Source organism: Schistocerca piceifrons, chromosome 4, assembly GCF_021461385.2.
Source record: "Schistocerca piceifrons isolate TAMUIC-IGC-003096 chromosome 4, iqSchPice1.1, whole genome shotgun sequence".
In the NCBI taxonomy this organism is placed as follows: domain Eukaryota; kingdom Metazoa; phylum Arthropoda; class Insecta; order Orthoptera; family Acrididae; genus Schistocerca; species Schistocerca piceifrons.
The window spans coordinates 583,475,968-583,492,264 of NC_060141.1; the positions used below are offsets into that span (position 1 = coordinate 583,475,968).

The following is a 16,297-nucleotide window of genomic DNA, read 5'->3' on the forward strand; positions in this document are numbered from 1 at the left end:
GGCAGAAAGATGGAGTATGTGAATAGGAGGATAAAAAGGGACTAAACAGGACATTGACAGGTAAGACTGAAAAAATTGAAAAATCTAGGATAGAAACCATGGAAACAAAATGTTGTGACTCGCCGATTATTCAAAGTGCCGCCGCGCAATTATGCACGTCCTCTACGTGCGGCGCTGTCTGCCAGCCATGCAGCAGCTGCGCCACCTAAGTGGCCAGCCGAGCAGCGGCCGCTAGACTGAGACTCAGTGTTTAATTGGATGCCGACTTGTTCACAGGTCCACTTACTCAGTGACTTATATGTGTTGTTGTGTTGTCCGAAATATATGTGTTAAATTTGAAGATTTAACACAAAAACAACTCAATCACTGAGAAAATGTGAAGCACATGAGAAAGGGAGTAAAAAACATATTAATGAAAACATGGACATTCAGTCCATGGACTGGGATTACATCTACAAAATTCTAAAACACAAATGACAGAAAGGGCATGTGTGACTGATATAAGGCACAATTACGAAGCTCCAGAAAAGGTTATAATACAATAACATGTTACATGGCAAATAGTAATCCACACCCTCAGTGTTAGGAGGTTTCCAGTAATCCTTAGAATTAAAAACAGTTGAGAAATATAGATGTGAATTAAAACAATGGAAAACCCAGGGCAGAATAATGACTATTTTACAAAATGTGTGTGTGTGTGTGTGTGTGTGTGTGTGTGTGTGTGTGTGTTGTCTATTTAAGAAGACCTTCCAGCTGAAAGCTTACATGTTTAGAGTCTTTTCGTTGTACCTGTCTGCGACTCAGCTTCTCCACTATATGATGCATAGTAGTCTATCATTTTTGTAATATGTGAATTAAAACATAGCATACACAAGGGAAAAGGAAACTTTGCCACAACTGGAAATATTTGAAGAAAAAAGAAGGTTCAGAGATAGTAGAGAATAACCTTAAAATGAAACTTTAAGGAATTGACAGCAACAAGTCCATAAATTATAGATATCGCCCTATGTTCTGTCATAAGTCACAGTGGTTAGAATACAATGACTGCAATCAGAGAGGACAAGTAACAAACCACTATCAAAACAAATGAGAAAAGGTTATTATTTAAGCTTCTGACAATTATTATTTTGTTTCAAAATTATTATTTTGTTTCAAAACTGGCACAGGAAAGCAGTTCAGAGAGTGACAACAGTGAGATCACTAGAGAATTCTAAGAGGGAGAGGGAGAATGAAATGGTTTCAGAAAATCTACACTTAATTTCATGAAAATGCAAGACTACTATGTGATTACAATCTGAAAGCATCCATTTGCTGCAAATATCAGACTAGAGAGGAAATGCATATGAGATACATGGATGGATGACTGGAAAGATAACACTTCTATATAATACTCTAAATGCTCTATGATGTAGATGAGTCTGCCAATTCATTTTGTTGTGTGTACAATATGTGATCAAAAGTATGTGGACACCTTGCTGAAAAATAACTAACAAGTTTGTGGCGCCCTCCATCGTGAATGCTGGAACTCAATATGGTGATGGCCCACCCTTAGCCCTAATGACAGCTTCCATTCTCACAGGCATATTTTCAGTCAGTTGCTGGAAGGTTTCTTGGGGCATGGCAGCCCATTCTACACGGAGTGCTGCACTGAGGAGAGGTATCAATGTCAGTCGGTGAGGCCTGGCACAAAATTAGCGTTCCAAAACATCCCAAAAGTATTCTATAGGATTAAGGTCAGGACTCTGTGTAGGCCAGTCCATTACAGGGATGTTATTGTTGTGTAACCACTCTTCCACAGACCGTGCATTATGAACAGGTGCTCGATTGTGCTGAAAAGTGCAATCACCATCCCCGAATTGCTCTTCAACAGTCGGAAGCAAGAAGGTGCTTAAAACATCAATGTAGGTCTGTATTGTGATAGTGCCACACATAATAACAACGGGTGCAAACTCCCACCATGAAAAACATTACCACACCATAACACCACTGCCTCCGAATTTTACTGTTGGCACTAAACATGCTAGCAGATGATGTTCGCTGGGCATTCATCACACCCAAACCCTGCCATCGGATTGCCACATTGTGTACTGTGATTGGTCACTCCACACAACCTTTTTCCACTGTTCAGTCATCCAATGTTTATGCTCCTTATGTCAAGTGAGGCATCGTTTGGCATTTACTGGCATGATGTGTGGCTTATAGGAGCCGCTCTACCATGAAATCCATATTTCCTCACCTCCCGCCTAACTGTCATAGTACTTGCAGTGGATCCTGATGCAGTTTTGAATTCCTGTGTGATGGTCTGGATAGATGTCTGCCCATTATACATTATGACCCTCTTCAACTGTCAGCAGTCTCTGTCAGCCAACAGACGAGGTCATCTGTACACTTCTGTGCTGCACGTATCCCTTCACATTTCCACTTCACTATCACATCAGAAACAGTGGACCTAGGGATGGTTAGGAGTGCGGAAATCTCGTGTACAGACATATGACACAAGTGACACCCAATCACCTGACCACGTTCAAAGTCTGTGAGTTCTGCAGGGTGCCCCATTCTGTTCTCTCACGATGTCTAATGACTACTGAGGTCGCTGATATGGAGTACCTGGCAGTAGGTGGCAGCACAATGCACCTAATACAAAAAACATGTTTTTGGGGTGTCCGGATACTTCTGATCACATAGTGTATGCTGTAGTGACACCATTTTACAGCAGAAAGCTACAGTAGTAGGTGATGTGGGACTATGCAAAGCAAAGAAATAATATTGGAGCATATTCTTTGTCTCAGTTAGTGCATTCCACATTGACACCCAATTTAAATTCCTAAAAGAAGTGATTGTATTTATTTTAAAATTCAGTCTTTTACTTGTTATAATGAGTTATTTAAACTTTGTCATTTTGCTGCAAAGAGCTGTCCCAAGTTTACTCATGCAGCTGACTTAAGAGTTTTTCCTTAGCTCTGCAGATAAACTTTTCTGTAGTTAGTTCTATCTGTGCATGTGTAGTTTGCATGTATTTGCATAAGTTTCTTTGCAATTCGAGGTTCCGTTGTTACATGGCAACTCAATATGTTATGCAGAATGCATTTCAACTTGATTTCACTTTTACAGAAAACAATTTATTTCATACACTTGAACTGGCAACCTGCAAATTGCTTTAAGTTTGACAGAAATGAGCCTGCTGCAATACCAGTTTTCAGCATATTTCCACTGCAAGGAGGTGTGTATCATCTCTCCAGGTTCAGATATAACATGATGATTTAAGTTTTCAGTCAGTTACTTTCCATAAACCCTTAAATTCAACCACACCACGCATGCAAATATGCAAGAGAAACAGGCATAAAACATTAAGAAAGAAGCATAATGTTACACAAAAGATTATAATGTTCCATTGTGTGTGATAACTTGTTTTGGGAAATACCACATAGTATAACACCTGTAATGTACATAATAGAGAAGATCAACAGTGCACCTGAAAAAGTGGTATCTTGCTTGGATTCTGAGGTATATCAGAATAATGTACCCTACAGTTTCCTTCGGAATTTTTCAAAAATATTATGACAAATCAAGCAATTCACACTGCAATTGAACTGTATGTTAGAAATATGTAGGCAGCTTGTAAAAAGGAACCATTAGTTTTTAACACTTTCTCAAGACTCAGACATTTGGTGCTTAAGAGGTTAGTGAACTTATAGAACTAATATACCTGGTCACAAATGTCTGTGGTTGTACCTCGACGATCACAGTCACACATATCACAGTATGGGAAATGATGATGTCCTGGTTTGCAGTGATCACATGTGCGACCCACTACGTTAGGCTTGCATCTGAAACCAAGTAATTACTAAAATACAAAAAATTCTTTAAATTGCATAATTGTGCAAAAGACTTATCAATTTATTTCAACAACTAGTTGTCCTCCCCAATTAAATGATATTTCTGCATTCAGTGCCAGGAACAGGACAAGACAGGAAATATTGAATACAAGGACAGATTTCAGCCATTTAAGTGATTTTCACATAAAACACTGTGGGCCATATACCGTACAGGTATAGAAACATTTGCTACAATCGATTGTTCTTACCAAAAGATTATCCTGATATGTGGAATAGAGTTCACAATTTATTCGGCTATGCTCATTTACAACTTTCCATTCAGATAATGATTTTTCAAACACAGTTTTGAGGCAGATAATGGATTCAATTTCTATTGAAACTGACATTAAAATTGTATGTTACATTGGGACCAAAACTCAGAACCCCACATTTCACAAGTAATGCTCTTACTGACAGAATATCCAGGCAAGATTTAAAACATTCATTGTCAGTCACTTCATACAGAAACAGATTTTGTTGTGCTTTGCGTCTTTTGCTGTTTCTAGTGGGATATATTGACACTACAGTGTTCATCTTAGGCACGCTAGTGAAAGTCAGCAAGTAAAAAATCCAAAATATGCTTTTAATATTGACTGAATCAAAACCCGTGCATGTGGTGTGACATGTTATGTTATTTTTGAATACTACATAAATATATTTCAAACTGCAACATCGTCTGTTAACTACATTAGTGTTTTATACAGTTTTGGCAGTAGTATCCTTGAGCCACACAGTTGTTCTGCCTATTGTAATAATTTTTTATCTACATGAATAAAGGTACTTTTTGAGGATGTGGAAGGTGCATGAGTGCTGCGCATAGCATATTTCATAGTGAATTCATGGATTCTTGTTACTGTAGTGCATTCTGTATATTCTAGCAACAATATTTGGTTTGAAATACCAAAAACATTTCTCCTTAATCACAGTATTGGTTTTTACATAATTACATAATTAGTGCAATATTTTCAGTCCTTCAGTCTGTTTATTAACCAATTTGTTCCACGCAAGTGTTTGAGAGTGTATAATGATGATGTAAATAATTGCGCATATTTTTATGCGAGTTTGTTAGTGCAGAAAATTATGAAAACAAAAGTTTGAGATTTGAACTTCCAAGTAACTTCAGGGAACCAGTAAATTTTATCCCATCTTTTCTCTTGTTACAACAGAAATCATTTTGTCTAGTATAAATTGCATTAGTTCCTGAAGGGAGCTTCTATTTCTTGTACAATTACAGATCCAAAAATTAAAATAGAATCGAATAAGTTAATTTAAAGTTATTCATTTACTGTTCTGTATAACAATGCACTTGCCAAAATGTAGCCCCATTGTGTGAAATCAGTTTTAGGGTATGGCATAAGATAGTTGCTGTTCATAAGCAGCTGGAAATTGCCCCAACTGCTGTCAAGCAATTGGATGTTGCTGTAAATGGGTTTGTTGTGAGGGTTACCACACCAAGAGACATGTATCAGAGATACCAAACGTACAAGTACTATCCTCTCCCATGGGCACTGTGTCCTCTAGAGGATCTATCGAGAGGCTCTATCATTACCAGTCCACTTGACTGTCAGTGGCATATCAGTAGTAGACCCTGGGGCCAAGTACAAGGGAGGCAGGAATTGAGGAGAACTCAAGCTATTCTACTCCTCCTCTTAACCAATATGGTTGAAGTGCTGTAACCCACTGAAATGAAAATGAGCCAGTAAGACACCTGCAGTGTCCTGTGTCAAAAGGAAGCAAGTGCAAAACTGTCAGCAGTTTCAGCCTTCAGTGAATAATAGTACTTCTTCAGGAAATGTTAGCAAGGGACAGAAAAGATCATCCTGTACAATGCATGTATATAATTGAAGGCCTCATTGAAGTTGTTGAAGAGGTTGCTCCAGTAGTCACTGAGGGATCAAAGTGCAAATAACTGTAGATTGCAGTGCACACTGGAACAAACACTGTCAGTCATCTGGACTCTGGGATCATACTTGGATCATTCCATCAACTGGAAGAGCAGTTTGGGAAGACCAGCCTTGCTCAAATAACTTTTACAAAGGTCACTATCTACAGAATTTTCTCCAGAACTGAAACTGCCTCCCAGGATCTTGATTCTGAGTTGACTGAAAGGCTTGAACCAGGGACTTGGAAGATTCTGTGACAATATGGGTTATGATTTCCTTGAGTTGCACCACATATCTGAGGACTGAACATTCTCTCTAAATTAATGAATAGTGCACTACACATAACAGGCTGATAACCAGGTAGCTGACTGTGTATAGAGTGCACACAAATGCCTTCCTTTCTTACTAGAGACCAAATGTCAAAGTGCTCCTAAAAAGTAGTAGAGCTCATACAATACTAGGAATACAAAATTGACTAAAACCCAAAATTAGCAGTAGCAAGATTTTTATAATGAACGCATAGACTAGGTCTAGCCTCAGCAGCCAGAGACAGTGGTAATGTGTGTGTGAGCTGTGTTTGTGTGAATGTGTGTGTGCATGTAGTCTATTTCAGAAGAAGGCCCTCTGGTCAAAAGCTTACCTCTTTCTGTTGTGCCTGTCTGTGAGTCAATATCTCCGCTTTATGGTGATCAGCAATCTATCCTTTTCATAATACTGTCATTAATTGAATCCTTCTGTAGACCACCAGTCTCACCACCCTCCTCCCACCCCCCCCCCCCCACCCCACCCCCCCACCCCCCCACCCCCCCACATAACCAAAAAAGTTATAGAAAACCTTAGCTCGCTAGTACACATGTTCCCAGATCATACTGTCATCAGTGGAGGATACTTTAACCATGCCACAATTAAGTATAATAATTATAGTTTTGTAAGCAGTAACAATGATAAAACATTCATTGAAATAATGCTAAACGTTAGCTCTGAAATCAACTTAAAATGGATAGCTCAATAACGCAGTCACAATGAAAATACATTACATCGAATGGTAGGAAATTCACCTAACCTCTTTGAGGATACCCATTTCAAAATTGGTTGTATCATCATTGATTACGAAGTATAAAACTCAGATAAAATGAGCAGATTGATTTACATGTCCCCTAAACTAGATAAAGAGTATGAAGTGTCATATCCTGACTTGAAATATTTAGCTTGGTCAGGAGTATATAGAGAAAATATGCTGAAGATGTATAGTTGGCCAAATGTTGGATAGATACATGTCTAGAAGAAAAGTTCATGATGAGAGGGACTCTCTATTGTACACAATTTCTGTAACGAAACTTCTAAAGAAACAGAAACTACTACTCGATACGCGTAAAACATAGCATAGGATATACACTGCTTGACAAAAGAAGTGAAGCACCCAGAAGACACGGTCCAAAGTCAACGTAACATTGTACACATGCACACCATCGGCTGGTATGTATGAAGACTGTTTAAAAAATTCCAGAACATTCGTAATTTTGCGCCAATAAGGTGTTAGAGCAAAATGCGGTTGGCATCTCTGCACTCACCTGTGTTTAATGTGTAACTCCTAGTAGTTTCATTGTTTTATGTCTGTTAGTTATTTTTCAGTGCTGTATTAAGTATAACATTGAGTTACACAGTGTGTAAATTTCGAGATGGCAGAATTACAGGAGCAACGCGTCTGCATGAAGTTTTGCATGAAACTTAAGAAAACCCTTACAGAGAAAGAACAAATGATGCAGGAATCTACAGTGATGAGTGCTTAAGCCATGCTTGGTGTTAGGAGTGGTTCACACAGATCAAAAATAGCGGAACGGAAGTTAAATATGACCCTCATTCAGGATGCCATTCGATGTCTACTGATGACGCTCATGTCAGGAATGTCATCAAAACTGTGTGTGCCAATCGGGAACTAACTGTCCAAGAGATTGCAGAAGAACGTAACATGTCAGCTGGATCATGTGAGAAGGAAATGGCCTGAAATGTGGTGAGACAATTTATGGCTCTTGCACCATGAAAACTCACCTGCACATTCATCACTGTTGGTGCCTGACTACTGCACAAAAAACGAAATCATTGTGCTGTCACATCCTCCGTGCTCTACGGACCTGGCCGCTGCAGACTTTTTTTATTTCCAAAGTTGAAAACCCCATTGAAAGGATGAAGATCTGCAATGGCAGATAAGTTAAAAGAAAATTCACAGATGGGGTGTACCAAGACTGCTTGCTACAGTGGAAATAGCACTGGGAGCCTGTTATAGCCTGTTATAGCCACGAGCAACTGGCGAGTGGTGCATGGCAGATAATAGAGATGCAAAGCCGCCAGGTGGGGGAGCCACTGGAGGTATCACTAACAATGAACAAACAGGACAGACGAACAAGTAGGGGATGACAGACACTACGACCAACCAGGACACAACACAAGGCGAGCAAGCAAGAACTGAGGTGATGAACAAGGCGAGACAACAACAATGCAGGAACACTCCAAACAATGACAGTATGTATCTCAACACAATAAAATGGAACGCAGTATGGCCAAGATACACACGCGAACTATAGCGAGTACCAGACTGCCGCGGCAGAAATGCACAGCCGCCTAAATACATAACCATGAGAAATGCGACTGGCCGCGGACTTCATGTGGTACAGACAGTGGCACACTCGCACGGCAAGGCTTGTGGCACATGTGTGCCCCAGAGCACAGAGATCCCTAGTGGGTATCCTGGTCCATACCCTCTGGCGCGCATTCAACTTCCACACCTTCCAACACTGGAGGAGGAGTGTATCAATTGTGAAGGGGAATATTTGCAAGAGGACCATGCACAATAAATAAAAGGTAAGTGTAGAAAAATTTTGTGGACAAAGTTCCAAATTTTTTGAACAGGCCTCAATTCTCTGCGACAGGTAGGACAGCCACCTGAGATCATTATTGTTGTTTGTGTTTAGAGTAGTTACCAGGCCTGGTAGGATATACAAGGGGCATGAACAGTGTCCCATGTTAAGTGATCACTGTGAAGGACATGAAGATACCAAATAAGGGGTCTCAGGGGAGGGGGGGGGGTGCTCCATTTGGCTGGCTGGTCAAGCTGAGCAATATCCAGATTTGGGGATTTAGATGTGACAGTGGCTCAATGTTGGACAGCATGGGAATGTTAATGAAAGCATACTCGCACTCAAATTTTTGGTCGACCTTGTCTGACAACCACAAGTGAGGATCACCACAATATGCACCAAGCACATCATTACCACTTCTCATCTGTGCCTGCCATCTGGAAACAAGCAATAAACTCCCTGCAACATTCTGTGTCATCTCCCAACATTACTCGGAGCCTAGCAGTGCCCAGGCTAGGGAGTTAACATCTCATGTGTAGGGTATTGCTAACTCCACAACACAAACATCCACATGCATAGTGGTGCCATGGCAAGGAAGCATGGATACTGACAAATGGCATCACATTGTGTTGAGTCATGAATCTCAGTGCTCCACTACCCCAGATGAAAATAGTCAGTGAGAATGGCAGTGGTCTTGGGAGAGGCCCCCTTCTTCCAATGTTTTGGAGAGGCACAGCAGTGCTATGCCTGGCATCATGGTGTGGTGTCATGACTGGTAGTGGTTCAGGGTGCTCTGATAACACAAAGGTACACCATGAACATCCTGCATCCTCATGTATTATCTGTCAAGTAACAGTGTGTGGTGCCATTTACGACAGGTCAATGATCAACAACATCAGCATGTGTCTCTATGAACTGTCTGCATAATTTTAACATATTCCTGTGGCCAGAAAGATGCCCACATCTGTCCCTGGTAGAACACATGGGGTTTAGTCAGACATCATCTCCATCCCAGTGCACATATTCAGGATATCAAGGAACAGTTACTACAATTGTGAGCCAGTTTGTCTCAGGGGAAGATACAAGAGCTTTATCTCACCCTTCCCAACTGGATCAGTGTATGCATCCAGGCCAGATGAGCACCAATATCATTATCGTAAATGGGCTCATTCTGCCAAGTTATTTTTAAATTTGGCTCTAGATAGAGAGATGTCAAATGGAACACCTTCAGCTGCTGAAAGCCTAACAACTACTGCAGCAGAATCTTATCGAAAAACATCACACAAAATGCAAATAAATCCTGCTCAAATGTAAAGGCTGTCAGTGGCACCGAAGTTAGTGTCCAGACACTCATTAATGACACATAAATTGAAGTTGAGGGTAGTAAAGCAAAAGCAGAAGTGCTGTCCTCTGTTTTCAAATGTTCCTCTATAAAGAAAAATCCACAAGAACTGCCCCAGTTTAATTCTCACACCAATGTAATGATGAGTGGTTGTAAGAAAAATCTGAAACCTCTAAAACTGAACAAAACTGCAGACTCTTCTGGATTTGCTGTGAGAGTCTCTACATAATTTGTGACTGAGTTAGCTGTTCTTCTAATCTTAATATGCTATAGAACACTGAAACAAAAACTGTGCCCTGTGGTTAGAAAAAAGTACAGTTTATACCTGTCTACATGAAATGTAGCAAATGTGATTCACAAAATTGCAATCCAATATATTTGACATTCATCCATTGTAGTAGCTTAGAGCATCTTCTGAGCATAGTCTAAAAAAAATGACTTTCTCCATGCCAAGTAGCAAGAATTCTGAAAATGCTGGTCACATAAAATCCACCTCTTGTTTTTCTTACAAGACATAATGAAAACCAGGGATCAATGGAGCTAAGTAGATGCAGTATTTCCAAACTTTTGAAATGCATTTGATTTAGTACACCACCAACATGATTTACCAGTACAGAGGATGCAGCATGGTATCTTGCCAGGAGAATCATTGACAAATGTCTAAGTAACTTTAAGAGTGCTTTAAGGAAGTTTGTTGTGTATTAGTGAGCTGGAAATAATAATAACATCAGACTTCCATAGATGATGTAGTTACCATAATGAAGCACTATAAAATAAAGCAGCATATATGTTCAGTCAGATTTCTGCATGTACGAGATTTGTCCAGAAAATACGTATAAAAGTTGGATAATAACTTTATTTTACCATTATTCAGGTATTACAATATGGTCTCCTTCAAAGTACTCGCCCTGAGACACGATTGCTGAAAGTCTTCAGTTGTGATGTTGTTCAGTTGCCGTGTCGTTTCCACCTTGATGGCTTCCACATCTCCCAAGTGCCGCCCCCGAAGCACCATTTTGCATTTTGGGAACATGAAGAAGTCAAACAGGGCTAAATCGGGTGAATAAGGCAGGTGGTCTGTCACGGTGATTGAGCTTCAGGCCAAAAACTCGTGCACAACGAGCGACGTGGGGGCGGGTGCATTGTCGTGATGAAGGATCCACCTGCCCCCTTTTGCCAACTCCAGTCGAACTCGGGCCACACGAGCTCTGAGACATGTCAGAACTTCTGCCAACGCCGTTTCCACAGTTGATAACATTGCTGAAAGTCTTCAGTTGTGATGTTGTTCAGTTGCCGTGTCGTTTCTGCCTTGATGGCTTCCACATCTCCCAAGTGCCACCCCCGAAGCACCATTTTGCATTTTGGGAACATGAAGAAGTCAAACAGGGCTAAATCGGGTGAATAAGGCAGGTGGTCTGTCACGGTGATTGAGCTTCAGGCCAAAAACTCGCGCACAACGAGCGACGTGGGAGCGGGCGCATTGTCGTGATGAAGGATCCACCTGCCCCCTTTTGCCAACTCCAGTCGAACTCGGGCCACACGAGCTCTGAGACATGTCAGAACTTCAATGTAAAAATTTCCGTTGACTCTCCGGATGGGAGGGACAAATTCCTTGTGAACAATGCCCCTAGAATCAAAGAAAACAATCAACATTGTCTTCACATTGGACCTTGATTTTCGCAACTTTTTTGTTCTCGGTTCTCCTGCTAGTTTCCATTCCTTGCTTTGAGATTTGAGCTCCACATTGAATTCGTAAAACCAGGACTCGTCTCCAGTGATGACTCGGTTGGGAAAGTCCCCTCGTTCCTCTGCTTCCAACCAATTCTCACAGCACTCAACCCTCTATGCTTTCTGTTCTGGCATCAAGAGCTTCGGTACAATTTTCGCACACAATTTCTTCATTTCAAGTTTTTATGTCAGGATTTCATGAACAATTGTATTGGGTATTGACAGCTCGTCAGCAATCATTCTGACTGTCAATCTATGGTCTTTAAGAACACAAGCCCGAATTCGTTCAACATTTGCATTGGAACTCGATGTCGATGGGCATCCCGGGCAAGGGTCATCGTTCACTTCTTCTCGGCCATCCCGGAACCTTTTTAACCACTTGTTCATGGTTGGTTCCTTCAGAGAAATGTCTCCGTAAACCTGTTTCAAACACTCAAAAATCTCACGGCCATTCTTGCCTAGCTTTGCAAGAAACTTGATGTTGATGCTCTGTTCCTCAATCAGAGAGAGCTCCATGCCGACAGCAGGTGAAAAAAGGTACCTGTCAACAAGCTGCCACACACTCCCACCTTCACGCAGAGTAATCTGACACGAACTGAGCGTCGATGGGATTGATTACAGCAGTAGTTCCACCTGGCGGTGACTGCAACTGGTAACATAAAGACATTATTCAACTTTCATACGTATTTTCTGGACAAACCTTATATGTTCAGTCAGATCTTGATATGTGCAAAATTGGCAATTTTCTTCAAAAATGTACTGAAATATGAAACTGCAGACTTCACAAAACATAGTATCCTACGACAACAATGTTAATGCGATGTAGAACCTGACCTCTCAGGTTTACTTCCACCAGTACCTCTCCCCTACTTTCAACGTTTCACACAAGTACTTCTGCATACACTGCTGGATGAGCATTCCTGGAAGAAAGCTGCAGCAAATAGTGTGCTGTTTTGAAGCTTCCTAGTATATTAAAACTGTATGATAGACCTAGACTGAGACCTGCAACCTTGCCTATCTTATGACTGAACTATCCAGACATGACTCACAACAAGTTTGTACTTACTTTACAATTAACAAAATGTAGGAAGAAGCCTTTATCCTCACTAGTTAAATACTGAATAGGCTTATTAATAAATACTGGTATGTTCCCATTATGCTCCTGCTAAGCTATTTGACCGCATAAATAGAAAAGTTGATAAGACTGTAAATAGTCAACGTATTGCATTACTGGTATTCCATGTTAATGTCAGAGTCTTGCCTAATAAGAGAAAGTAAATGGCCAATTTAACAGTCATGACAAAACAAAGACTAGATGAAAGGCCTAATAGAACATATCTTCACTAATAACTTACTCTTCATCTTCCTGGCTTACATAAATTACCTGCCAAAATTTTGAAACTGCAGGACAAAAAGCATAAAGCCTGCATAAAAAGCATAACGAATCACGAACTCTGTTCATCTCTCACATCAATGCTGCATCACATTCTGATATTACAGCCTCTGACTTCTTTAGACTACTCTCTGAATAAAGTATTCAGTTTTGATGGCAACTCAGAACTCGATGTAGACTTTGCTATCTTTCTTAGGTCATGTATTAACCTAATCATTGATGGATTATCTAAGATGGGGCTTGCTCAGAGTAATGTGTAATGTCTGTGTCTTTGTGCATTTTCAATAATTACTGTGTGCTCCTGCACACAAGTAGTGAATAAACCTATTTTACATAAGGAGATAAAATATATTAAATACTTGTTAAATTTAAACTATATATGGGAGTGTCATGAAATGAAATTTTTAGCCTCACCTATGACATGAGGTTCACACACAGGAATAAAGAACATATTACATTTGCCATGTTTCATTAATCAGTACACAACAAAGAAAAAAATGCCTCCTTAAAATGAGGATATTTAAAAAAAATAGATAGAATCTGTTACACTCACTGGCAGCTTCCATTAAGAAGATCACACTGTTGATTTCCCTCAATAACTCCAAGAACATCACAACTGCAGTCTTCACATCCAATAATTGGATCAAATCCATATGTGTATGGGATGCACTGATCACATTTTTCTCCAGTAACTCTAGGTGGACATATACACTCACCTGAAAAGTTCATTAGTTTGGTTAAGGCATTTACAACAGAAATTTGCCAAGAATCACAAGTAACAAGATACAAAAATATTGATGGAGATGAATATGAGCTGAAAAAAAGTCTGCAAAGATTATTTGAACTGAATAGTGAGCTCAATAACCATGCATACTGTCTTATTTAACAGAACTATTGTAACATGTTATTTTATACAGTCACAGCATAGCAATTAATTGTAAATATAAAAACCAGCTAGAGAAAAAAGCTCCTGTAATAAAGAAAAAAACGGACTAGACTTGAATAATTAGTCAACAGAAGTATATGTGAAATAATGTAAACACTTGAATATGTTTTTATTATTTGTCTCCATCCTAAATAGTTATGAAACTTGTAACTATGGTAGCCTAAAAAACTCCATACAAAAGGGTGAAAAATAAAAGTCCCTTGTTCCACTGTTGCTGCTGGCATGAATGACCCTACTGCTGATAACATACATTTGTCAAGAAGAAGAGCCACTAGCCCTCACGTAATTAAAACTCAACATTTTACATCGTCTTAAGCTTCATACAACTCTCAACAAGAACACAGAGTCACAAAAATCTACAAAAATTGCAACAGCTATGAAATTTAGAATACAAACCTAGGTATACAGGGCGGTCCATTGAACATGACCGGGCCAAATATCTCACGAAATAAGCATCAAAAGAAAAAACTACAAAGAACGAAACTTGTCTAGCTTAAAGGGGGAAACCAGATGGAGCTATGGTTGGCCCACTAGATGGCGCTGCCATAGGTCAAAAGGATATCAACTGCATTTTTTAAAATAGGAACCCCCAATTTTATTGCATATTCGTGTCGTACGTAAATAAATATGAATGTTTTAGTTGGACCACTTTTTTTGCTTTGTGATAGATAGTGCTGTAATAGTCACAAACATATGGCTCACAATTTTAGACGAACAGTTGGTAACAGGTAGGTTTTTTAAATTAAAATACAGAACGTGGGTATGTTTGAACATTTTATTTCAGTTGTTCCAATGTGATACATGTATCTTTGTGAACTTTTTGTTTCTGAGAACGCATGCTGTTACAGCATGATTACCTGTAAATACCATATTAATGCAATAAATGCTCAAAATGATGTCCGTCAACCTCAATGCATTTGGCAGTACATGTAACGACATTCCTCTCAACAGTGAGTAGTTCACCTTCCGTAATGTTTGCACATGTATTGACAATGCGCTGATGCATGTTGTCAGGCGTTGTCAGTGGATCACGATAGTAAATATCCTTCAACTTTCCCCACAGAAAGAAATCCAGGGACATCAGATCTGATGAACGTGCGGGCCATAGTATGGGGCATTGACGACCAATCCACCTGTCATGAAATGTGCTATTCAATACCGCTTCAACTGCACGCGAGCTATGTGCAAACCATCCTTCATGTTGGAAGTACATCGCCATTCTGTCATGCAGTGAAACATCTTGTAGTAACATTGGTAGAACATTACGAAGGAAATCAGCATACATTGCACCATTTAGATTGCCGTCGATAAAATGGGGGCCAATTATCCTTCCTCCCATAATGCCGCACCATACATTAACCCGCCAAGATCACTGATGTTCCACTTGTCGCAGCCATCATGGATTTTCCGTTGCCCAATAGTGCATATTATGCCGGTTTACGTTACTGCTGTTGGTGAATGACGCTTTGTAGCTAAATAGAACACATGCAAAAAATCTGTCATCGTCCTGTAATTTCTCTTGTGCCCAGTGGCAGAACTGTACATGACATTCAAAGTCGTTGCCATGGAATTTCTGGTACATAGGAATATGGTACGGGTGCAATCGATGTTGATGTAGCATTCTCAACGCCGATGTTTTTGAGATTCCCGATTCCTGCACAATTTGTCTGCTACTGATGCACGTATTAGCCGCGACAGCAGCTGAAACACCTACTTGGGCATCATCATTTGTTGCAGGTCGTGGTTGACATTTCACATGTGGCTGAACGCTTCCTGTTTCATTAAATAACGTAACTATCCAGCGAACGGTCCAGACACTTGGATGATGTCATCCAGGATACCAAACAGCATACATAGCACAGGCCCACTGGGCAGTTTGATCACAATAGCCATACATCAACACAATATCTACCTTTTCCGCAATTGGTAAACGGTTCATTTTAACATGGGTAATGTATCACGAAGCAAATACCGTCCGCACTGGCGGAACGTTACGTGATACCACGTACTTATACATTTGTGACTGTTACAGCGCTATCTATCACAAAGCGAAAAAAGTGGTCCAACTAAAACATTCATATTTCTTTACGTACTACACGAATATGCAATAAAAACTGGAGGATCCTATTTAAAAAAATGCAGCTGATATCCGTTTGACCTATGGCAGCACCATCTAGCGGGCCAACCATAGCGCCATCTGGTTTCCCCTTCAAGCTAGAGGAGTTTTGGTCTTTGTAGTTTTTTTGTTTGATGCTTATTTTGTGAGATATTTGGC

General features: G+C 40.1%; 1 protein-coding gene across 1 annotated transcript in view; it reads right to left on the reverse strand.

Moving 5' to 3' along the window:
• Positions 1 to 16,297, reverse strand: part of LOC124796447 (laminin subunit alpha) — a 380,942-nt gene that overhangs the window by 208,569 nt on the left and 156,076 nt on the right. Inside the window, exons 22-23 of the mRNA XM_047260652.1 lie at positions 13,630 to 13,792; positions 3,707 to 3,827 (exon numbers count right to left, since the gene is read on the reverse strand). Coding sequence (XP_047116608.1) covers positions 3,707 to 3,827; positions 13,630 to 13,792 — 284 coding nt within the window. The remainder of the gene's footprint in view (positions 1 to 3,706; positions 3,828 to 13,629; positions 13,793 to 16,297) is intronic.